This window comes from Cebidichthys violaceus, unplaced genomic scaffold, assembly GCF_023349555.1.
Source record: "Cebidichthys violaceus isolate CVI_PGR_0920_01 unplaced genomic scaffold, fCebVio1.0.p SCAF_71, whole genome shotgun sequence".
Classification (NCBI taxonomy): Eukaryota; Metazoa; Chordata; class Actinopteri; order Perciformes; family Stichaeidae; genus Cebidichthys; species Cebidichthys violaceus.
Window position 1 is genome coordinate 1,031,272 of NW_027176939.1, and position 25,940 is coordinate 1,057,211.

General features: G+C 45.0%; 1 protein-coding gene and 2 long non-coding RNA genes across 5 annotated transcripts in view; 1 reads left to right on the top strand and 2 right to left on the bottom strand.

Moving 5' to 3' along the window:
* Positions 1-8,597, bottom strand: part of zgc:162780 (uncharacterized protein LOC555377 homolog) — an 84,643-nt gene extending 76,046 nt beyond the window's left edge. Inside the window, exon 1 of the mRNA XM_068736655.1 lies at positions 8,466-8,597. Within this exon, the coding sequence (XP_068592756.1) occupies positions 8,466-8,471 (6 nt within the window). The 5' untranslated portion in view covers positions 8,472-8,597. The remainder of the gene's footprint in view (positions 1-8,465) is intronic.
* Positions 628-2,987, bottom strand: LOC137891886 (uncharacterized). Of its 2 annotated transcripts, XR_011105384.1 has the most exons (4): positions 2,922-2,987; positions 1,833-1,890; positions 1,111-1,498; positions 628-800 (listed from the first exon to the last, which is right to left on the bottom strand). It is a non-coding gene; the product is annotated as an uncharacterized lncRNA (long non-coding RNA). The 2 variants fall into 2 exon arrangements; XR_011105385.1 differs by lacking the exons at positions 1,833-1,890; positions 2,922-2,987 and adding an exon at positions 1,623-1,738.
* A 628-nt stretch (positions 8,598-9,225) lies between the features above and the next one.
* LOC137891858 (uncharacterized) overlaps positions 9,226-25,940 on the top strand; it is a 68,330-nt gene continuing 51,615 nt past the window's right edge. For both annotated transcript variants that reach the window (XR_011105381.1, XR_011105382.1), the window contains exon 1: positions 9,226-9,414. This is a non-coding gene — a long non-coding RNA (uncharacterized lncRNA). The remainder of the gene's footprint in view (positions 9,415-25,940) is intronic.

The following is a 25,940-nucleotide window of genomic DNA, read 5'->3' on the forward strand; positions in this document are numbered from 1 at the left end:
AAGAGCTCAGCATATTTAAAGTCTTGGATTTCCATACTTTCCAAAAAACAATATCCTGAAACTGCTGTTTTTCCAGGGCGAGCTTTTGAATTTTCCAAGTTGTGCTGTGTTCCATCCTTATCTTATGTGAACCTGTAACATGTATTCTGATAGTGCCATGATTTTTCTGATCTCAAAAATATATAATTTTTTTAATTTTTTTATTTAATTATACACTAATATTAGTAGTATTAAAGTTATATTATAGTACTAGTATTTCTTATCTTTATTCTAGCTGAGGCCTGCAAATAGGCCTCGTCTGTAAAAGGCTTTAGCCACACATTGGTCATTTGTTGTGACTAGAAGGGCAGAAAACAGCGACACATGCCCGCACACAGTTCAAAAATATCCCCAAGTCCTACTGCTATGAAGTTTGAAATTGACATTACATTGAGTATTTCTTCAGTGGAAATTAGTTCCATTGAAAACTGTCTAATATGTGTTCTGGATATATGATTTAAAGTATCAAGGACACATTGAAAGCAGATTTAACATTATTATCTAAGAGACTAATATTTCAAAACTTTGACAAATAAAAACCAAACCTTCATGGATAAATACCACAAGAGGGAACTCTTTAAAGGCCACGTTATTATAAGTGCCTCACCTCCATCTGGTTATTTTGCCAGTCAAATGCAGTGAAGTCCCTCATGAAGGATGTGACGCGTTGGTTCATATCTGATGTTTTGCGCTTTACTGGTCTTCCACTTTCCTTTCTTTTCTTGACCTCGGCACTGTATTTGCTGGAGTCTGGATTTACCCTGACAAGCAACCAAATACAAATGGAAGTTAATATTTAGAACCACCGAGCACATCAGTCTTATCAGGGCATATCAACAAGTTAACACAACGATCAAACTCTTTTTAGATAATAATTGGGCAAACTGTTTTTACAGCAATATCAAATAGATGCCGATTGTAAGAAGTCCTATTCTTGTATTGTCCGCAAATGCCACCTAAATGCAAGTACGGTGATTTTTACCTGGTCAATGCTACAAGCAGACTTTAATGGAGAAATACAAGTAATGCAAATGCAAAGAAACGTGATGTTCATAACAATTTTAACAATACCTTTGTATACGTTGTGGCTGCTTCCACCTGATACTCAAGGGCCAGGGCAGTTGTGAAGTCTAGCATGGGAGGTAAATATGTGATTACCACATGGCCTTCTATGGACAGCATCCACCTGTTTGCAGATATACATATAATAAACGTATGCTGTACATGATTTAAAAAGTACAATCATGACAAGTGAGCATATTTGTTTAATCACTCTTATTATAAACTGCAAAATTTACAATCCGTGCCTCTCCACCAAGTCAGAGACACAAACTTTGACGAGCTTCAGCCTGTTTTTTTCTGTAACAATGCCCTGAGTTTGGAGTTCCTCCAATATTTCAGGAACTTTCTTTTTGAGGAGAGGCCTCAATCCATCCTGTACATCCGGCTCCTTTTTAGGCTGTAAAGAGGATTAAGAGCAAAGCCGAACAAAGCAGAAATTTAGACTAATTTCCATGAGATTCTTTGGAACAAAATTTGACAAGATGTACACATAACCCAAAAGAATATAAATGAAAATGTACCTAAGTTAGACAGACTTCTCTTGCAAAAGGTTGAAAATGGACTCTTGGAATCTGTCAAGGTTCCTTGTCTGTACACTACTATCAACGTAGTGTACAGTAAACTCTTGGAAATCTGTGTTAAATTTTAAAATCCTTTCAAGGACAAATCCCAATTCGCTTGTCTTTTCCAGAAGTTGGTTTGTGCTTTGGACACTGTACATTTTTCTTTACCATTCTTAAAAGTGGTTGGGAGGACTTTCACAGATTCCTGCTGCTCATGTCTCCCTTCCTGTAAACAACAAACAAAAAAAGTTAAGTACCAATCTAATTTATTGTGATATTGACTAAATGTATTCATTCATCCTGTGTTTTGGGTTAGGGTGCTGCACACATTCCCAGAAAGGGAGAGGTCACCTATATTATTATTATATTCGCCCTATAGCCATATAACAGCAGGGAAAGCCCTGCTATCAAAGTCAACTGTGATTAAAGAACCTGTTCTAGTCCCTGTTCAAGCCAATTATTAACAGCTAGCTAATATTAGTTCAATGTAGGTCAATGGCACTTAGTTTCTTTAACAAATACTAAAAATAAATGTAAACTTTACATTTAATAACGTTAGCGCTTAACGATACTTACTTTTCCTCTGCCCCATCGCTAACACCGGTCTGCTCTAAGCGCATCTCTCTCTCTCTCTCTCTCTCTCTCTCAACAGTACAAACTAACGTTAACGTTACGCACTTTCGCGCCACTTCTGACGGAACAATGAATTCAATATGACAAAGACAGCTAGCTAGACCTGCTCAATCGAGTGTTTGCTAGTTCACAGATGCTAACATAAACCAACTTTACATCACATAACGCTCATCATGATGGCCAGAACAGAATTTAAGAACTCAACAAAAAAGCTAGCTAGCTATCCAACATCAGCTAGCAGACTCGTTCATTCAACGTTAACCACTGACTCACTTCTTCAGCTAACTAGCTTAATATGAGCTGATAGCTCATGTTAGCCAGATGGTTAGATACTGTTGGCAAACTATTTTAAGATATCTAATGTTTACGTTACTCACTTAAATTAATCTTTGCCGATATCCAACCAGCTCTGCATCATCACAGTGTGTGCAGACGTTCGGTCCCTACCGCAGAGCCCGGAGCTCTCCGCCCATCAGCCGGCAATCGGGCGGGGAGCTCCGAGCTCTGCAGCACGGGGCGAAGAGTTTGGCCGGGCGCCGCTGGACTGCACACACTAAGTTATACACACTGCCATTAAAATATTGAGCCACTGTTATTGTAATATAACCAACGCCAACAACTCACCGCTAGTGTTGGAATGTCCTCCTCTGAGACGTCCATGTTCTTTGACAGCCAGCAGCGAAACGGGCAGTGTGACGGTTGCAAGTTGAAACGTTTGAAATAGCTCAAACGTGATTGGTCAAGGCAGTCCACCGTACCGCTTTACCAGGTCTCAGGAGAATACACATTTTATATTTACATTTATTTGGAAAGCAATAATTTGATTTCAAGTCCATTTTCAGAAGATTTATTCATACATTAAATATTTAAAATTGTAGAAACTGAATTGAAATTGAAAAACTAAACATATTTTGCCACGCTCAACAACACACTTATGTGTGAGCTGATCCATTGTCATACTACACGTGTGTGTTAAAAGGATACAGAAATGACACACTGTGTTAAAGTGCCCTTTGACACAGCAGATGTGTGATGTATATTAATTCAGATTAATGTTGTTCTGCTGGATGGCACCATCCCTGAACATGTTCCAGTCTGTCCAAACAGTCCTGTAGAGCAGATATACTGTAGAAAGCTTCATCCAGCGGTTGGGAGTGAGGCTGAGGGACTAAAGGGTGTGCTAGCTAGCTAATTTTGTCGTCTATAATGCCAGATTGGGCCCAGATTTGGCAGCAATCAACGGGCCAGAACCTGTTTCTGTGCTGGCTGCTGATTAACCCAGGTGCCACGTTTCAGCCAGAATAGACCCGTGTCTGTAAGAGCTAAATCTGGGCCAGATATGGCAAAAATTAAATGGGCTCACATTTGGCATCGAGCCAGAACACAGCCGAATCGGCTGACACTCCACTGGCTACCTTGGTAGAGTCTTAATTCCTCTCAGCCAGGGAAAGTTGTCTTGAGAAGAAGGCATAGGGGTGGAGCTTCTGGTTGTCGGCAGCCTGCTGGGACAAGATGGCTCCAACCCCAACGTCAGAGGCATCCACCTTCATAACAAACTGTCTCCAAGAGTCAGGAACTTGAAGGATGGGGGCCTTGAGGTTCTGAAAGACCTCCTCGGCCAAGGAAGACCACTGGAACAGCACCTTAAAGGATGTAAGGGATGTAAGTGGTGCGGCCACAGGGCTTTAGCCTCAGAGGAACCTCCGGTAAAAGTAGGCAAACCCCAGAAACTGTTGCAACTATTTCCATGACTCAGGAAGAGGCCAGGAATTGACAATTGACACAGACCCCTGTCCAATGATGTACCCCAGGAATGAGACAGAGGCAGAGTGGAACTCGCATTTTTCAGCCTTGAAAGAGAGTTCTCAAGAAGGAGGACTGCCTGAACGTGATGTACTCCTCCTTGGACCTGAAGAAGAATGTCCAAGTAAACAAACAGGCTTGTTGAATATGTCCCTCAGCACGTTATTGACCAGGGCCTGGAACACGGCCAGGCGCTAGTGAGGCTGAAAGGCAATACCAAACACTCATAATGTCCAATGGGCTTGTTGAAGTCCTTCTTCCACTCGTTGCCCTCACAGATCTGGTGATAGGCGTTGTCCCAGACATTGTTCAGGGCAAGGAAGAACTGCAGTGTAGTATTTTTTTAAAACATTACATTACAGTCATTTAGCAGACGCTTTTATCCAAAGCGACTTACAATTCAGTATCTATCTACACACCGTAGGCACAGCTACGGGAGCAATTTTTGGGGTTAAGTGTCTTGCTCAAGGACACATTGACATGAGACGAGCTGGAGCCAGGGATCGAACCACCGACCCTCTGATTGAAAGGCGGCCCTGCTCTCCACTTAGCCACGGTCACGGTCAAAACGAACTTGCTCGCTTCACTTGTATTGCAATCTAGTAACATTTCCAACAGCGAACAATATGAGTGCAGAGGATGTTATGGACAAGGATTTTTTACAGTGAACATTTTACATTGTTTTGGCCGACTTGACATATAGCTGTATTCAGCCTGCGAGAGGCTGCAGCTGCGGCTTGGAGGATATGGCCTGCAGGGACCCTCCAGGATTTGTAGTGTTTTGAGAAAATGACCCTGCTTCTCTCTTGATTTATTCCCTCAGTAAACATTGTAAACATGAGTTTATGGTCTCAATCTCTAGTTTCAAGTCTTCTTCAATACAGCATGATGTTCATTTAGAACATTACGGCCCCATTTGACCTAAAATAGATCATAAAGCAGAGTATGCTTTCGGGCGGGCTTACTGTGATTGAAAGGTTGAAAGATTGGGGGCTAAGTGGAGAGCAGGGCCGTCCTTCAATCAGAGGATCGGCGGTTTGATCCCCGGCTCCGCTAGCCGCATGTCGATGTGTCCTTGAGCAAGACACTTAACCCCAAAATTGCTCCCGTAACTGTGCCTACGGTGTGATGGAATCTGAATTGTAAGTCACTTTGGATAAAAGCGTCTGTAATGTAATGTAAAAAAGGTCACTGTCACTACGGGTCTCCTCCGTACGCCAAATATGATAACTTTCGTTTATCGGATGCAAAAAATCGAAGATGGCGCCATCGAAATTGTCGAACTCGAGGCTTCATTACGGCAGTCCACAAACCAATGGGTGACGTCACAATGACTACTTCCACTTCTTATATACAGTCTGTGGTACCAGCCCACTTTGAGCACTGGGCATAGCCGGCCCTACCTATAAGCCAACTAAGCGGCTGCTTGGGGCCCCGCAGCTATTAGGGGGCCCCCAAACACTGGTTCGTCCGACCTGGCAACCTTACAATGAATTAAATTAATTAAATTGGTACTTGTTGTTCCTAACTCAAAGCTGATTGCTACGTCTTCTATAGGGTGACAACCAATGATTATCCTGTTTGTTTAATCCAAAACTGTGACCGTGACCGTGAAAATGTCAAAAAGAATATACCCATCAGCGCCGAAAAGAAGAAGAAGGCTGATGAAGGAAAGAAACAACCAGCACAAGGACAACAGGGACGTGCGGTCAGGGGAGGCAAGTGAGGCAGAGCCTCACCTGTCATCATGAAAAGTAAAAAACAAATAATGCTAAAATAAAATAAATATTAATATTTCTCTACTGATCTGTGCTATAAATGTAATTTCTGTATGATTCCAATCATTTCAATCATTTTTATAATCATAATCTCTGAATGATGTCATGTCCTGTTCAAACAGAGGAGACAGTGAGGTGAGACAGTGACCAGCTGTTCCTCACCTCACTGTGAATCCTCACTAACTGTTGAGTCTTTTTCTGTCTCATTGTTTGTCACCACTGTAATATCTGTAGACTCTTTTATTAAATGTCCTTTCTTTACATAGAATCATGTATTTCACGTCTGTGTAGAACATGTTTAGTGTTGCTGATCTGACATTAAACCGCTGTGAAAAAGCACAGAGAGGCAAACAGTACCTCTGCCTCACTGAAGGGGGCGTGCGAGAGCCCACGGATCAGATTATGCTTGTTCTGTCGTTGCTCTTCTTCTGCACTTCTCTTCTTCTTCTACACTTTTCTTCTTCTTCTTCTTATATTTTGCTTTAACCACAAAAATGTAAGATTATATATCCAAGCTTAAAAATGTCTCAAAAAACAGTGAAATATGAACAAATCAACATCAGTTCATCGTCGGACAGGTAAAGTAACCCCTTATGTGTTTCTTGTTCTCTTTGTACATCCTGGTTGTTACGCACATTATCGCGGAATCTCACGATTTTCGCGGGTGGCGCCCGCGAGCTCTCCGCTTCTGAAACGCTCCCGGTGGGGGGGCAGGTCGGTATTTATGGACAAAACACTTGTTTTTAAATACGGCACTTTTAAAAAGTTGTAAACACTTTTGAGTGGTACTGTTAGCTAGCTAGCTATAAAGCGACGTACTATAACCATCAACAGCAGCTAGTTAGCTTAGCTAGCTGTCTGCAGGCTCTATCGCCACATCCCAGCTGTCTGTAAGGCCTTTTGAAAATTAAAATTAATGTCCATGTAAACAACAAGGCAACGAAAAAATTACAATGAGTTAAATTAGCAAATTAAACAAATACATACTGAGCCAAAGCTGTATCGGTAAATAAGGTCACTAACACTGGACTTGCATTAATTTACACATCACATTATTTTCTGTTCACAATAATTCTAAAAATAATATCCACTGTCTATCTAAGGAGCAATAATGAAGTACTTTGGTGGCGGAGCACCATCCCATGGTGCTGACTGAACCAGAGATGATGAACGCACTGGTCGGTGAACATCCTACTGCCTTCTCTCTGTACACTGAGACCTACTTGTACTCCAGCCTTTAAAAGAAATGTAAAATCCAAATTCACTGTGTTATCTTACTCGTATACTCGTATACTCGTATACTACCTTGTGTAACGTATCTTGTTTGTATACTCTGCATGTTCTATTTATGACTATATTATAATTGTCCCACACAGCAGCTGGAGATGACTCTACTGCAGCTCCTGGTCCAGGTGTAGAGGATACCTCAACAGATGATGATGCGGGTAAGTTAACTATATGTTGCCAATGTAAAGTTACTGCTATGCCTTTGTTTACATTGAAGTGATCTTATTCATGTTTACACGAATTAGAAAAAGTTGGTACGTTCCCTGTTTGCTGTCACAAAGTCTTTATCTCTGTTAGAAAATTGAATTGTGGGAACCGAGTAGCTAAACATGTTCCCACTAATGTCACCCCTCAGCTCCAATGGATATTTGACAACCAATGTCTTCGGTTTCTGCTAACTCTGCTCCCTCTCACCAATTGATCCTGCTCAGTGGCCATCAAGTCCATCTGACCAAGGAAGGACTGACTTGCTTTTAGGGGTCCTGCGCAGGTAAAGAGCGACTTTGAATCGAAGCTTTCACTACCAGACGTAATGGGTGACATACTCTAAGCACAATAATGCACTCTACTGCTTTTACTGAAAGTGGTTTTCAAAGAAGTCCTCAGAGCTCACCACAGAGGGACAGAATGACTGGGTCATTATCGGTACAACATTGAAGCCTCATGAAACGAGTCCCTATCACGGCGACTCATTTGATTGCACGGAAGGAATTAGAACTTCGAGTTAAAACGGGAAAAACAGTTGATCGGACGGGAGTGGTGTAACGGACCACCACCTCAAATGTAGTGTTTACAACAACATAAATAGATATTAGAGAAGGAATTATGACCTGTGTACGCTACCTCTAAGCAACTTATAATACATCATAAAAACGACTAATTATTAACCACTAACATTTGTTTTAATACATAAAATTGCAATCTTTTATTTCCTTATATGGATTGTGTTTTTAATATATATTAATATTAATATAGCAAAGTAAAAGGGTAACATTTAGAATTGTTGATGGTCTACACTGACTTCAGAGTGGATGAAATTATTTTCTGGACTGTGGCAAAACAAATGAAATAGTCTGGATCCTTGTAGACCAGCTGTATAATCAAACTAGAAGGGATCTGTCAAGAGTAGATGTTTTAATACTGGAGGTGTGGAGCCATCTAGTGGACACACACAGTTGATGTCAATTGTTTAATTTTCACCACAAAGCATTCAGACAAAAACAAAGTAGGAGAAGCGTTACTTTGAGTGTTTTAGTGAGTGCATTTAATTAACAGTAGCATCATCACATTCTCTTCATACCTGCATTAAAGTCACTGCTGGACAAACACGAGCAGGTCCCCCAGACGTCCTTTAACCCGAGAGAAACTCAAGGTGTCGTGAAGTAACCCCAGATATCTGATGGATCATCTCGTGTTGTAAAGTAGTTTGTTCCCAATTGACTGGTAAGATAAAACAAATAGCTTATTAAATTTATATAGTGTGGTACATACTTTTTTAAAGAAGAAAATACAGTTCATTGCATGAAACCAATGATCTGTTGATTATAACGAATCAAGACACCATTATCTTATGATGGCGGTGCCATCAGTGCTGAAAGAAATAATTGGAAATCGAATCATGACTTTTAAAATTAAAAGTCAAATGGAATTGTGGATTCGGTGGATTGCGACACTCCTTTCATATAGTTTAGTTTTTTGCTAATGGTTTACGATGCCATGCAGATGGTTTGTGTAGTTATGTCCAACATGGAATTGTTAGTGTGAGTCATAAAGGTAAAAGTCAATGAGGAGCGGTTCTGGTGTGAAACACTTACTCAAAGCCTTTGTTATGTCTCAGTGAACATGTAGTGATCCATGAGAACGCGCTACAGTCATCGAACCAGTTTGAATCGTTTCGTTCTGTTGCTTTTATTCTATGAATGCTGAGCGGAAGTACTTTTAACCAGCGGTACCTTGACACTCGGCGGCTGAGGAGAGCCTCCTCTAGCGCCTCCGCACCGCTCGGCGGCGCTGCTGCACCGTCTCCTCTGCCGACCGCGACACAAACATCCAGACGAAGGAGAACGCCGACAGCAGGCTGTGAACACTGCAGTACATGCGAGCGGACGACAGCCTCAGCCTCTGTTCTCCTTCTCTGCAACGCCAGCGACGACACGGAGGAACACCGTCACCTTTGTTTTGAAGTGAAGCGGCGGAGAACAACACCAACGTGTCCGGAAATCCCAACTTTCCGTTGCAGCACCGACACCGTGAGTAGGCTGTCTGCGTGTTATTTCGTTGTTGTTTTTTTGCGGAGGATGAAACGAACGGGGTCTGCTAATGTGATTTGAGGTTCCGGTTGTGTTTATGTAATATTAAAGCTGGCGATCCTCCTGAACGGCGCGGACGTGGTGACTCTCCGGTCAAAATGACAGCAGCGGTTCACCACAATGTGCACTTCTGCCTCTGAGAGCGTTGCGAAATTACCTCATGTTTGTGTGTGTGTGTGTGTGTGTGCGCGCGCGTGCGTGTGTGTGCGCGCGCACGCGCACCGCGACAGTGGGATTTATGGCTGTCATCTTACCTCAGCTTTGCCCTGTCAGTGGTGCCTGTGAAGGTCTCGCCGGGAGACCGCATCATGTAGCCACGATCCGCAGGCATACAGTCATATGGATGCTATGCTATGCTATGCTATGCTAGCTGCTGCTGCTGCTGCTGCAACGCATTGGAAGTGTGATGCAGGTATGCGGCTCAGTGTACGATGTGCTCGCGTGGTTTGCATAACCCCGACGAGTAGTACTACACAGAGTACTACACAGAGTACTACACAGAGTACTACACACAGTATGTATACACAGTACTACACAGAGTGCTACACACAGTACTACACACAGTACCACACACAGTATGTATACACAGTACGTATACACAGAGTACTACACAGAGTACTACACAGAGTACTACACACAGTATGTATACACAGTACTACACAGAGTACTACACACAGTACTACACACAGTACCACACACAGTATGTTTACACAGTATGTATACACAGAGTACTACACACAGTACTACACAGAGTACTACACAGAGTACTACACACAGTACGCACAGAGAGTACTATACACAGTACTTATACACAGTACTATACACAGTATGCACACACAGTACTATACTCAGTACTATACACAGTACTTATACATAGTACATATACACAGTACATATACACAGTACGCACACTCAGTACTACACTCAGTACTTATACACAGTACTATACTCAGCTGTTAGCTGGTCAACCAGCCCACTGAGTGGCTCACTGTCTGAAAGCAGTTTAGTGTGAAAAGCATGGTGGGAAAAGGCAAGCTAGCAAGCTAACTAGCCGACCACTGAGTGAAAGTGAAAATTTCTCCATGTGAGACCGACTCTGTAAGAGTCCGTCTCCATGTGAGACCGGCTCTGTAAGAGTCCGTCTCACTAGCAGTGGTTGACACTCCGTTTGAGTCTCCTCCAGGCTCTGGTTGGGTTGTTGTCATTCTGCTTTTTTAGTTTTTTAGTTTTATGAAAGTTACATTTTGCATCTTTTGAGCATGACAGATTAAACATGGCGACACCCTCTGATGCTGAAGAATGAAGCCAACATGGACGAAAGCATCAGTTCTTCAAACTACTGGAGGTCCAAAAGAGTCAAACACTATGTTAACATGTCATCACAGCAAGGTTTAGAGTGTGTGTGTGTGTGTGTGTGTGTGTGTGTGTGTGTGTGAGAGACTGACGATGAGTATGAAGTTAAGCTGATCGCTTTAATCGGTCAGACCCATAGAACCCATCTTTATTCAGACATCTTGAGGTGAGAGGTCAAAGAGTCCTTCCAAAACAACGGCAGGCCGGTTTTCCCTTTTGAGCGTCTCTCGTCCCCACGATCTGAAACGAAACGTTACTAATGGATTCAACAGGTTGACCGGTTTCATATGACAGCAGTGTCTCCATTCAGCCTCATTCATCCTAAGAGCTCTCTGCAGCCCCCTAAAGATGTTCACGTTGGATCTCTGCGGGTTCATTAATACGAAATGATGAAGGCGAGACTCTTGACTCCTGACTCCGGTGACGTGACGAGCGGATGGGTCACAGCAGACTGGTGGAGCAGTGGAGTGACCGAGTGATGCTTCTCTTAGCTTACAGACGGCCTTTGGCTGAGCGCAGGAGGTGGATGGAGAAAGAGGAACTCGATGCTCGTTGAACAGGCGTTCCGATGAGTTGCTCGCATCGCCTTCTGCTAGCGTAGCTGTCTTTCCGTCCTCTGCTCGCGCTGTAGATATATCCGGAAAAAAGTTCATAGAAAGCGATTTGTGGGTCTCGCCCTGGCTGGAAGGAAAGCTGCAACAGTCGGCGATAAAGTGCTCAAAAGGTTACAACGATCACTGTGGTGTGACACCGGGACACTGTGGGCTGCTAGTGGCAATACATTCAAAGACTCAAAACAGACAGGCGGCAGATATAAAAGTAACGCAGTGCTCCTGCTTCTCTTTGTGGTCGTTGTATTAGCAGCCACCATTTCAACTTATTACGGTCAAGAACAATGAACAAAAGTAGTCATAAATACATGAAATAATGAGAATGGTGAAGAGTGTCTTTACCTCAACAGGCGTTTAGGCTTCCACACATCACACCAGGCTCAGTGATTCTTCTTCAGTTCATCTCCACCCACAGTGTGTCTTCAGGGTGGTAATGGCTGCAGGCTGGACATCAGGGTCCTAGATGAGGGGGACCCCTGGAACCTAAAGGGTTAAACGTAGACCGATGGTGGATTCTTAAGGCCGATGTATGAACGATAGTTTGGAGCAGGAATAGGATACATACATATACATACAGGTGTGTGTGTGTGTGTGTGTGTGTGTGTGTGTGTGTGTGTGTGTGTGTGTGTGTGTGTGTGTGTGGTAATAATAATGAACCAGTGTAACGTGACGGTATCAAAGTTTGCTCTCGAGCTCAGCGGTGTTCCCTCCTTCTGACTTAGTGACAAACACCCACATGTTAAAACAATGCAGCAGAGTAGGGTTGTTGCTGTTGTTGTTGTTATTATTATTTTTGCATAAAAGCAATACAAAGGAGAAGCATTTCGCTGACAGACTCTTGCCTTGGTTTACAGAAAGAGTGCGGAGTGATTGAATCCACTCGCAGCTGAGCGGGAAAAAGCAATTTGTCTGATGTGCCGAGTTAAAGGGAGTAATTGAGGTTTTTCAAAATCCAGTTGCGAGTAGTCGGCTAATACTAAACACTGTCGGGGGGGGGGGGGGGGGGGCACCCTGAGCAAATGCTGATCAAAACTAAGTCGAAGGGGCCGGATCCACAGACCAGACCAGGAGCCTCTGCAGAACTCCACCTGCTGAGGTGACACGTTTAAAGAGGTGTGTGTGTGTGTGTGTGTGTGTGTGTGTGCTCTGATACGTTGTCTTTTTTTTATATTTAATTTTTTTAATGCTCCTGTAACTCATAACGTGACGCATCATTAATGGTAGCCGTCGCCTCCAGATCGATCCACGGGTTCCTCGAGAGCGCCGCTGTTTGAGCGTACTGAAGGAGACTGTCGGTGTCATCGGCTGCTGGATTCTCTCATGCAGGTGTTTTAGCTCACCTTCAGCAAACGTGCTCCTACATAAGACGTGATTGATGACCTAAACACAACCTCCACAATGAATGATCTTCCTCCCAGAAAGAGCATGTTTTGTTTGTCACTTTGTGTAACTTTGCGTTTCCTTCTCAGCAGTGATAGCAGCTACTTTGGGGTTTTGTAATGATTGTCAGGAATTCTCCTTTTTTTTTTTTTTTTTTTGCCGGACCAAATGTATTCCTGCCAAGCACCAAATTTAGGCAAATTGTCCCTTTTGGCGAGAGGAGCGTCCTGCTGGACTGGCCGATAATTTGTTTGCAGCCAAATATTTGAATGCACAGGACGCAGGAAATGAAATCCCTCCAGCTGGTCCTCTGCTGGGTGCCTTCCTGGACACGTTGGCGCTGCCCCTGCAGTGCTAGAGTGTTCTCTTAGCACCAGGGTCAGCTCGCACGAGGTGTCCTGAACACTGTCTGCAGGGATGCGTGCTTTTTCCGATGAGGCTAACAATGTTGTAGTTACAAGCGGAAGTCCCGCTTTTATGTCTTGACGGCACTTTTGAATAGTTGGTGCGCTCGTTATCAGGAGCCACTCCGTGTCACCCTTTGTCCTGAAACACGCTTCCTGTTTTCTTCCTGGTTATCAGCAGATCTGAGTAAACGGCAGCTAGTGTGTGTGTGTGTGTGTGTGTGTGTGTGTGTGTGTGTGTGTGTGTGTGTGTGGGCGTGGGCGATTGAGAGGCTTTGTTCTCCTCGGTCTGAACAGCACTGAGTACAGTCATCAGTGGGTCTTTCACTGTGAGCAGCGTGGAGGAACCTCTTCTCATGTCGGCGTGTCAACAGGTCAGAGCAGCTCAGGTGTGCTGTGAGACACAGGTGAGGCTCAGCTGTGTGTCTGCTGGGTCTCTTCTAGAGAGCGTCATTCATTCATTCATTCATTCATTTATTTTAATTCTTCCCCACGTGTCGCATGTTGTTCACAGTGAAGATGATCTTTAGACTGTAGATTCATCTTATCGGAGTGTCTATCTGTAGTAGAGACACTGACATGTCTTCAGTGGTTTATGAGCGCACTCTTCTAAACGTTAAATAAGTATAAGTACGATAGTCGACACTCTGTAACTGAGTGGCCTGAACTAGAACCGATATTTGACTTCATTTTAGAGTCCAGTGTCACTCAGTCTGCGTACACACACCGTCATAGAAGACGTTTGCTCAAGGGCTCCGTTACTAACTACGAGCTAGCGTCAAAGCCTCGGAGAGCATCGCAAGCAGGGTGGTGACGTCGGTCTGTGTACGTTAGCGTCAAAGCCATGTACTGTGTGCAGGGTATTAAAGATGCACATTATCATTTGTCCATTATTCTAAGAGTGTTAGGCAGCCGTGGTTGCCTTGCAGTCATTTGAATGAAACCGTTCCACTGGACGGTGCACGGTGGAGGGTGGAGGGTGTGAGTTTGTCTCTGGTGTGTTGCACAGATATAATGATGGAGGAGGTCGTGTTTGACCATCCAGTAGAGCAACGATGTGTGATGCGTTTGTCCGTACGTACGCATCTGCCGTTCTACTGAAATAGTGGGAATATTAATAGTCTGTTCAGAGGAAAGGGGGAGAAGTCGGGCAATATCTGCTCACTCACTTCCTGCTGTCGTGTTATTGGTCGGTTCAAAGTGTTCTAAAGCGACTCCTTTCTTCTTCTTCTGAGTTCATCTTGTCCTGCGAGGCATGCCGTGTTAAGTGCTCTTTGCTATTCAGGCCAGCAGAAAGCAAACAAACACAAAGAAAGTCCACCGGCAGCATCTGTGGATCACATGGAAGTCAGACCTTCATGTTCCACCGTGAGACAGAACCAGACGCAGTGGAGGGGCGATCCATGTCTGTCTGAGTGAATCCAGTGAAGGACACAAGGCTGCAGTTACGGACGATGGAGTGAGGACGGTGCGAGCTGGTGTTCTGTTTATCTCTTTCACATCACATGCTCCAGACCAGCCTTGTTCCCCTCTCCAGCAGTATTTATCTTTGTGAACGTATGCACAGGAGCAGACAGCCGCGCAAAGGTTTCACATCAGAGCTGCTCACCGCGTGTATCGCCCCCGAAAACATGGATCGTGTCATGATGTGGCTGTACATGTACTCGCAGCGGATTAGGCTAAGCCCATCAATAATGCAGGCCACACGGGTAGCTGTGGAAACAGTCTTTTCTTGTCTTATAGGCGCTACTCTGCTCCGAGGCCTTGTGTTCTTACAGTAAATCCTCTAATATGATCGGATATGATCATCATTTATTGTCTTTCATGGAACCGTATCTCCATGAACTCGTGTATGGAGATATCGTGGGACACAGTTATGCCGTCTAAATCTCAACAACAAGCGCAAACTAACTGACATTTCTCAGAAAGTCTGCTCAAACTCACTTAAATCAAACCTTCCTTAATCTGATTACTAACTGTGTGCATTCATGTAAACAAAGAAGAAGCTGTAAATGTCTAGTTGTTTTCATTTTGCACAAAAGTTCTTAATTAAAGTTACTATGAGGAACTTTCATTTTGTGTTGATTTTGGCGGCCCCTGTGGACAAAAGCGGTAGTGTTTCCAGCCAGGAGCGACGAGGCTCTGCTCCTGGCTGGAGGAGGGAACGCTGAGCCCTCCACCTCAAAAGCGAAGTCAGGATCTGGTTCTGTCCACGGTGGGCTGGTCTGGATTCTGAGCTGAAGGAGTTTCTGGTGAACCTGAATGTTTTCCTTTTGCTTTTGCACAAAATCCAACCCGGTGGCACCGATGACGAGCATCAAGAGTCTTCTCTCTGATGGTCCATGGTCACATGGAGACTGTTTAAAGTTCCTCACAGCAACTTGAATTGAGAAAAATAATTGATAAAGGAGTATGCAAAAGCAGGGTTTACCATATGGTAATTTTATATAGAATATGTATTTATTAAACTACTATAAAACTATGATGCAATATAGTAATATTACATAGTAATACATCGTTATCGAGATATGAGCCCCACCCTCCGACAACCTGTCTGTCTTCAGACCTCTGAGCGACTCTGCAGCGTGGTGTATGAATGAAGCGCCCCTCTCTCCGCTCGCCTGCCCGTTACGCATTCATCAACCTTCTCCGTTTCCTTCTCGTCCTCCATGTTGTATGTGGCTCTGCACGGAGCCCCTGGTGATATGGCTATATATAGAAGGAGAAGGAGGAGCGAGATTAAGACAAAATAGAGCGCCTGTTAGTGTGCCGTCCTGGGCCGGCTTCCGCGCTCCCATGTGAACGGGTTAACGATGCTCACATTGGGCGGTAGATTGCGTTCGTCTGCTGGAGTGACTCGAGGAGAAGAGGTCAAGCCCCGGCCGTCGGAGATAGACTTCCTCAATTAACCACAATGCCTTCTGGCTAAATGTCCTTTGTGAAAGAACGGCCTTTCCAGCTCCTCGCTTCCTGTGTTTTTACGGCTGTGATGTGTCAGAATTGAGCACAACCTGTTTCGTAATAGACCGGATTATTGGTGTTGATGAGCTCAGGGTTTTATGGTGTTTCTCCGTCTCTGTTGGGGCTGGTGGAGGACTCCCTCAAGGCCCATTTGAATTCCCTGAACACCACTTCTAAAGTACACATCCCACTCATGGTGGATCCTGCGTATGTTCGGCTCTACTGCTGAGACCTGCTTGAGAACGGGGCTTTCACAACGGAACCCCAGAATCTAGGGATGCCCTGTTCCGCCTCTGTCGGTACCTCGGCTTAACGCTAAATGAACACTCTGTATGCCTCACTGTGTTAAACAAAGCTCTAACATAAATACATAGGTATAGATGCACTGATGTGATATTTATCATTACAATAATACAACGTGTGCCAGCTCGGTGAACAAATCTTCTAAAGGAGGTTCTGTAGCAACAGAACCTGAATTGGTAAAAACTAAAACGGGAACTAAAATTCCAGTATAATGTATAAAGTTCATGAACATTGAAGTGAATGGACCGATACCCGATCCAGCGTTTTGAGTGGTTGTGGGCCCGTTATCGCGTCCACAAACCTGGGAAGTTCCACTTGTAACACCTGAGGTTCAGACAGAGGAACACACTGTTTGGAGGTCTTGAGCTAGTCTCTGGTCCGGTGGTCTGAGCCGATAGAGATGCCACAGTGGATCTAAACTAGATTCGGGGGCTGCTGGGAGCAGAGCGTAGCAGGTGCTGCCGGCCCACGGGGGCATGTTTGTGTGCTCTGCTCACTCAGTGGGAACATTTTAATTTGATCCCTTTGTTTCTATAAAACAGGTCAGGATTTGTTCTGGCCTCGGGCGCTTTGTGTCGGTGTTCGTACAGAAGCTGCTGCGGTGATGCCGGAGCGCCGCGTGCTTCCAGAAAACAACCGTCTGGACCGACTTCTTTTATAGGAAACCTCAGGACAAGTGGAAAGGTTTGGCCGCCTAAGATCACACCCTGAACGTTAAAATGAAATGCTGACATGAATCTTTTGTTCCGTTCTTACTGGGAATACTTGAGACAAGTCTTTCAGTTTGTGGAGTTGTTGTCCGCATGCTTCCTGCAGTGAGGACAGATAGCGACAGCGTTGTGATTTATGAAGTAGTGGAACATCTGTGCCGCCACAGTGGAATGTTCTGTTCTGTCTCTGTGGGCCTGGAGTTGCAGGTTAGTAGGCCCGACTGCATTTAACTCCTCAAAAGCACATTATGTATCAATAAACAACAGAGCAGAAGAAGACTGAGCTTTGCTTTGCAGCAGCTTCATGCTGGATGTATTGCATGGTGTTTGACAGAACTGTACAGTCGTGGGGGGGTAGGTTCACTGTGAGGGCGTTCCCTCTAGCTGGTGGACCACAGCAGTGGTATGGATGCTCTCAGGCAATCAGCCTGATGACAACTGATTCTGATGACTGCATGTCTTTACAATCAGCTGATCCTTTGCCGATCGCCGATTTGTTTTTAAGAGTTGAACGTTTAGGGAGCCCACGAAAGATTCCACAGAAAACTTTAGCGTTTTATCCACGTCCGTCTCCTCAAGTTAACAATGACTGATGATGATAATAATAATAATAATAATAATAATAATAATAATGGTTTATTTTGGGTCTGCTGTGTGCCGTAAGGCGGCTCTTGTTTGGTGTCATTTGTTCAAATATACAGTGTACCTTTCTATTCTAGATATTTCTAGCTACACCAACGCAGGTATCCCAATAAGCAGCTAACGATTGCTTTTAATTGATCTAACACGTGTTTTAAAGTGCTTCAAATGATCATTGTGATATGGATTGATTTCAAAGCAGGAGTGATGTGCAATTAAGGTAATCCGCCGTGTGTTTAACAGTGAAAGCCGTTTAAAGGAAACCGTAGATGTACGACGGCTGAGTAACGTCGGGTGGCGCGTGGTGGGAGCGTTCCTCTTTCAGTGGTGCACGGCTGTCTTGCTGCTGTGACACATTCGCATGTGTTTTCAGAACGTCACATCGTCTCCAACCCTTCCACGTTCTCATGACGTTTCAACGCATGTTACGCAAACGTATTTTTGTAATCTATTACATCCACGAGTCGCCCCAGCCTCGATCCGAATCGCGTGTCACCCTGAATTCACAAGCACGCGTCGTGAAAGGAGACTCTCATGCAGCTGTAATTACAGCGTTGGACTCCTGGTGTGGCCTGAGTTGTTCTTTTGGTGAGACAGCTTGCTGTGTTGTCGGTACGACTCTGGCTCTCAGCCTTTTGACTTGTCGTTCGACAAGTGTGCCGGTCGCATCAGAAGTTCATCACCGGCAGTCGGACGGGTCTCTTTCACACTCTCGGTCCTCTTCGTCTCCAGCGCCGGCTTTTCTTCAGCCAAGCTCGTCGTCACAAACGAAATGTTGCTGTTTGTGAATCGCGTGAATCATCCGTGTTTTATTTCTTCTGTAATGTCACTTTGGCTCTTTCCTTCTGTCAGTTTGTCTGCGTGTATGCCTATGAGACATCCCTCCGCGGGGCTCACTCACTCACACTCTCACACACACACACACACACACACACACACTCTCAGAATCACATGCTCCTTGTTATTCCCATGGTTGAGAGTGTTCCTCCCCAGGCTGCGCTCCCTCTCACTCAGCCCGAGTGGTGCTGAAAGATGTTCCTAAATTAGGCTGTGTGACTTTGCAGCACCGTGATTCTTGCACTTTTCAGACGTGAACTTCATTAGCAGCTTTCCTGTCTTTAAGAGGCTTACGTTCCCATCAACACCTTGAGGTGTAGCGTGCGGTTAAGCCGGCGCGCGTGTCCTTTTGCATTTCTTTTGCACGAGGCTTTTGTTTTTCTTAAGTGAAAATGTGAGTCTCCTGGAGAGTATTAGTGGATATTAAATTAGACTCAAAGAGTCAGTGGTCCGTTTGTTGATGTCAGGAGGTGGAAGGGGAGAATCAATCTAACGAGGATTTAGATACTCTACCGTCTCGACTGTAGCTAAACTAAGAGGAAACACCGCTAATTCTCAAATCTGTTTATTCACCTCAGTGGCAGAGAGAAGCTTCTAGTTGAACTTCATATTAGAGAGGAGCTTCTAGTTGAACTTCATATTAGAGACGAGCTTCGAGTTGAACTTCATATTAGAGACGAGCTTTGAGTTGAACTTCATATTAGAGACGAGCTTCTAGTTGAACTTCATATTAGAGACGAGCTTCGAGTTGAACTTCATATTAGAGACGAGCTTTGAGTTGAACTTCATATTAGAGACGAGCTTCTAGTTGAACTTCATATTAGAGACGAGCTTCTAGTTGAACTTCATATTAGAGACGAGCTTCGAGTTGAACTTCATATTAGAGAGGAGCTTTTATTGCTGCTTGCTATAAACAGATGTTTATTGTTAATGCTTAATGCTTCATGTTCATCTGTTGTCTTGATGAATTCAGTAATATAGTTCTGCGTGTTTCACTTTTCTATTCTTCCCGGTCAACGTTAAGCTTTTCACATTAAAATATTTTAGCCTTCCAGTAGGTAGGCTTTTATTGTGAAACATCGACAGGAAGTGGTGACTTGCAACAGCGGCGCCTAAATGCTGATTGAGGAAAAAACGAAAAAGTGAAAATATTGAAAACTAAGTTCAATGAAACGTTTATTTCTGATGACTGTGCACCGTGACGATGGCCACCTCTGGCTGTTATTTAAGGGTCGGCCATCACTGGAATACCAGCTTTAAATGAACGCGTCGCACATTGTTATACAAGGTATGCATCTTAGTGCTGCTTTGTGAAGGAAAGCCAACAAGAGAGAAAATGTTTTGGTCAAAGTATCTCGCAGTGTTTCCTTATTTGTACGTCGGGAATGATGTCGGGCTGAAGACGGTGACCGCTGCAGACCGAACACCAACAGAGTGATTGTCTATCAATTAAGGGAAACTATTGAGCTGTGTGGTAACCCAACCCCATGACCTACATACACTGTGGAGAGTGCTGTCACACACACACACACACACACACACACACACACACACACACACACACACACACACACACACACACACAGAAGAAGTGTCGCGCTGCCTTGTTCAAATGGCAGCTGAGCGGTGAAGGCCGTTTGAAAGTCTGGGAACAACACTTCCAGTAACACTACTTTTGTTTGGGATCTGAAGGGCAGATGGCCGCTTCTCCTTTTACACTTCGATTTAAATTACAAGTTTGTCAGTTTGCTGATCCGCTCGTCTCGGCAGTAATATAAACAGCTACTACTTTAGCGAGCAGGGGTCGACGCCGCAGCAGTGAGTTCCTGTTCCAGATGCTCCTCTGTTGCTTACACTGTTTTGTAAAGGCAGTAGAAGTAGGATGCTAAACTAACCGTGTCACGGTGTTCTTATGTGACATCCACAAATCAGAAACCAGACGCACCTCAAGTAAGGGAACGTTTGCATGTAGTTGCACCAATACTGAACATAGGACTAGCCCTGAAGTCTTCAATGTTTGGTTTATTAAAAGATAAGCAAAAATTCCTGAAAATTCACTGGCTTGAGTTTTGTCAAACAGCTGAAAAGTAGACAACAATATCTGTGTTTTTTAAAGGCTCCCATGTGGTTTGATGGCAACACTCGCTCTCCTGCTCCGGGTCCAAGTACAGAACAGAGCCCCAGTGCTGCGTGTTCTGATGTTTAGTTCAATGTACAGTTCAAATAATAGTTCAGATGTTATATTGACTGCTGTCATTAAAAGAAACACATGAACACCAGGATTCCTTTAAGTGTTGGTGTCGGTGCTAGCAGCTAGCAGCTAATTGTGCTAGCAGCTAGCAGCTAATTGTGCTAGCAGCGTGGACAATGGCAGCACTGTTGACACTGGGAGGGAATTGGAGGAGTGTTCTGTAACGCCGTCTCCCGCCTCTTTTGGGTCGGGAGATGGCGTTATCAGCGCTAACCGCTCCACAGCTGTGCAGTGCGGTGGCAGTGAGCTCACCAGTGAGACACACACACACACACACACACACACACACACACACACACACACACACACACACAGAGCTTCCATCCACATGATGGGTATCAAACAAAGTGCTCTATTGTTGTCAGTGTCACATAAGCCCCTGGCCTGATGGTACGGCCGGAGTCGGTGCATTAAGAAGGACCTCTCACTATCCATGCAGAGCAGCGTGGCTCAGGCACGCTGGCTGCCCGATGTGAAGGAGGCGTCTGCGTCTCAGAGGGGCTGTGCATTCTAACAGTTGGCTGCAGGCTGCAGAGCCAGAGAGTTGCAGACTCCAGTGGAATGCGTCAGCGGGCACACGGGCAGCGCTAGTGGGTTTTTGGAAGGAAGACGTAGCAGTTCTATTACTCACCTCTGTAGCGGTGATAGTGCTGTGCTGTGCCTCCCAGGGGTTCTGTCCAATCATTGGCACACACTTCATTACCTTGTTCTGTGGAGGTGTGTGTACTCTTGCTGCAGAGCCCTCCGCTCTCAACTTGTGTACGCTGCACAGGGATTTGCTGTCTGTGTTTACAGTAGGCTTTGTGCTGTTCTCAGCTGCATTTTTGTTCTTATCGACCTAAAAACCAAACAAACGAAAACGGCTCCTGTGTTTTTTTTAAAGAATAATAGCCGTGTTTGCTCCGGGTCATATCTGCATGTCAGGCTTCATCCCCTCTCCTCCTCCTCCGACACCAGCGCCGCGATGATCCCGCTGCAGCTTTTCGTGCTGCTTTCGACACAGATGGTTTTTTTTGTATGACCCCGGTGGACAAAGCAGGTTTCCTCCTTATCATTGGAACAACATCTGGGTGGTGAGGAGGCAGGAGGAGGACGTTCGTCCTGGAGGGCGGTCGGGCCGCAATCGAACCGTAAATAAGACGTGGCTCAGAGGATGTGGGATGCTTGTTCAAGCAAGCGTGGGTCTCTCTCTCTCTCTCTCTCTCTCTCTGTGTGTGTGTGTGTGTGTGTGTGTGTGTGTGTGTGTGTGTGAGGCCATTTCAATAGAGTGCGCAGCAGGGCAGGGGGAGGGGAAGAGGTGGAATCTGCCATATGGATGAAAGAGAAAGACAAAGGGAGATATGGAAGGGAGGAGAGGAGGAAGGAGAAGAGGGGGAGACTCGGCGTCCCGCTCGACGCTCTCTGGCCCTGGGGATGCTGACGGCACAGTTTTTGTTGATTCATCCCCCCCTCTCTTCGACCAGTTCCCCCGTCTTTTGTCAGTCTCCATCCCTGTTGCCCCCCCCGCCCCCCCCCCCCCCTCCCGATCTTCCTCCTCGTCGTCCTCCAGCATGACCTTGCCGGCGTGCCGTTCCTCCCCGTCACATTGTCAGGTCTGCTGATGCATGCGCCCGATGTCAGAGAGGGTCTTTCGTCCTCGGAGTTAAAACTATCTTTCCCACCGGGTGTATGAGTTGAAGGGTAGAGTCAGTGAGCCACAGGACGGGTTTACAAAACACACAGCTGATGGATGGATGCGATCGCTCCCAGTATGAAGTGTTCTTTCCCTCATTTAACACCGGAACTGTCCTGATTATACACACTTGAAGTCTGCCACTGACCCCCATGGACTACCACTGTATTCCTGCAGGACGAAGGTGTGGCGTACGGACTGATGTCATTGTTTTCACACACTTGAATGCATTTTAGCTCCCGCGTTAGCGCCGCTCATTGTCTGCTTTGTTTGAGTTAATAGCGATTGGAAAGAAGACGTGTATCAATAAAGGGAGTCTTGGCACAGCTGAGATGTGAGTGTGTGGTGCCTGGTTTATGAGAGGTGTCAGTCTGCAGCTCACAGCGTCCGTATGAAGGCTATTTAATATTAGCACATCTTAGAGTGAAGAGAAAATACGTCAACAGAAATGAATGATGAACACTGACTTGGCTCTGACCGACCAGTGTCCTGCATGAAGCTGCTTGTAGCGACATGGAGAGTCGAGTGTTGGCGGCTCCCAGGTTAGCATAGATGCTACAGTAGCATCAGTTGCTTAAGCAAAAGAAGGGCACTGCGGGTTTTTCCTTGATGGATTACATGTCTACGCTCTTCTCCCGACTTGCTTTCGGCAATAGTTTGATTGACAGATGGTTGATGTCCTGATCCTTGAATAAAAGATAAGATCACATATTTTCACCATATGTCCACGCGGGGTTATGGGAAGAGGGAAAGCAGAACCTAAAACAACACACATGGAACGAGGGTGCAGAGTGAGTCCATACATACCAGAGAGAAGATAATAACTATTTAGAAATACACTTTGTTCTTTTGCTTTGGCAAGTTTGGCAGCGTGTTATTCAAACAGATACAAAGGTAGGCTTATGAATACGTACACTTATAGCCACGCAGAAAGAGTGGCAGGTGAGCCTCTTTTATTCTAAATGGCTAATTGTGAGGAAATGAAGTGCCTGTTGTTTGAAACAACTGGAGCTGTTATGGCATCCCGTTCCTGCACGGAGAACCGTTCTGACCCCCCATGGCAGGTTTCCTTTTAAATGTTCTAACACCGCGATGGAGCGGCAGCGTCTTTTCAGCTTCCATTGAAGCTTCCTCCTTTAGGGACCGTGCAACATGAAATGCCCAGGCTGGGTCCGCAGTTCACCGGCACTGGCACCATTATAACTTGGTAATTGGGCTCTCCGGTTTTCAGGCAATTTGAGTGCAGCTCTGTTTTTATCCAATGGATGTGTGAGAAGGAGTAGCAGAAAGCAGACGTGTTGCGTTCTGGAGGGCTCCAGACGAATGGCTGCAGTCAGCACCAACCAAAGGCCCCTCACTGAATGGGAGCGTTCACGTAGTAAAGCACTGGATCCTGATCGTGTCGCTGGTACATTTTTGGGCAGGTAGAGACCAGAGTTAGGAAGCTAGACTACCATCTGTGGAGAAAGACTAGCTGTAACCTTCCAGCAGCCTTCAGCGCAGTGAATGCAGAGCTTCCTGAATCATTTTAGGCCCAGAGCAATGTGAGCCATGACTTCACATGCATCTCATGCCGTTTCTTTACGCTGAAGCTATCTATTAGGAGATGCAAGGGGAAGGGAATCCCCCCCGTCCAGGTTATAAAACAGCTTTTGATCCCGGTTCCAGTTGTAGGTGGATGACGGCGTGTGAAGACATGCAGCCCCTCACCGACACCGTAATTTAAAGGCACGCTTCTATTTTTCCGTTGGCAACCTGTCCCTTTAATTTCAGATTCCTCTTCTATGTTGTTGTTTCGTTGTTCAGGTCGTAGATCAAGACAGTCGATCCATGAAGTCAAGGTGCCACGATGCAAAGGTGTTTTATTACTGCGTCATCCAGACATTCTGTGTATTTTTCCTCCACTTGAAGGACCGAAGTCGTCGGCTTCCCAGAGGAAATCAGGATTACGACTTAATTTACAGAACCAAATAAGAAAGTCTCACAGTAACCGAGTCTGTGTTGGTACGTACTGTATGTCATTTAGTTTGATTAATACAAGTCAGGAAGCAGACACGGATCTGTAACACAACATGAATGTGATGATGAACAGTATGATGTTCTATGCTCCAGTTTACAAGGTTCCTGTCAGATGTGTTCCCATTGAAACCTGCTGATGTCACTCGACTGTGCAACCGGCCACCAGCCTGTCAGTGATTGAAGGCCACTTGCCTTTTGAAGTCTGGGAAAAATACAAAAAAAAGGGAATGACATTTTCAAGGGACTTGTTTTGTGTCATTGAGGATGAAGTGTTGTTGCTGCAGCAGCAGCAGCATCTCTCAGGGCTGTAAGAACCGCAAATTATGGTTCTCGCTACGAGTAAATCAGAGCTAGCTTTGGCACTTAAGAGTCTGCATGAGGCAAACAAGCACTTGAGATTCTTTTGGTTTGGCCTAACTGCTACTGAGGAGAGGGATCAGCTCTGATTACTATGTATTACTGATGGGGGTTTGCTTACTTCTTATTGAACCTTTTCTGTGTAGAAGGTGCAGGTAAGGTTCCCGTGTTAAAGCGACACGTTTCTGTCCTGGGCCCGTGTAAAGGGGATGCTTTCACTTCATCTGGATGGGTTTCGTCCCCGATGCTCACACCGGTCCAGCTCTCAGGAGTAGAAACTTGATCTGCAGAGGATACCGTCCCGTCCGCCGCCTGCAGTTCCCCATCGTGCTTGACTTGTCTGGAGTCTGCTGGCCCCAGAACGGGTAATCCCTCCAGAATTTTGGGATTAATCTGGAGCTGATATCCAGCTCATCCAGCGCTGCTGTAGAGTCAGTCCCTCGGTCTCCCTCGCTGCCAGCTGCCAGCTCCTTTTTATGCAATTCATAAATTCTGTTGTTGATGATGAAAGTAGCACCTCAATGTGTTGACGAGAGTATAAAATGAATGAACATGAATATTTTCAAGGTACTGTCTAGTTTAATCATTGCTTATTTAAGGTTTAAACGCAGTAGTTTCATTTCCTTCTATCAGTCGGTCTCTTCATGTTGCCGTGTTTCTGTTTGTTATTTAGCTCTAACCAATCAGTAAAGAGTGACTTGTCTGTCTTCCCTTCTTCTTCTTCTTCTTCTTCATTATTATTTGGTTATTAAGTTGGGATACCAACTGCTAATATCAGTAAACGTAACATTCTTCCCAATGTTCATTCTGTGGCCATTTCTCTGTATTTTTCATTGATGTGCGTCTGACTTGCAAGAAGTGGAAATCGACAAAAAAAACGATTTTAAATTGCTTTTAATAAATCCGAGAGTTCCACGGTGATGCAGAGGTCTGGAACAAGACTGAACTGGCCAAACCCAACACCGGTTC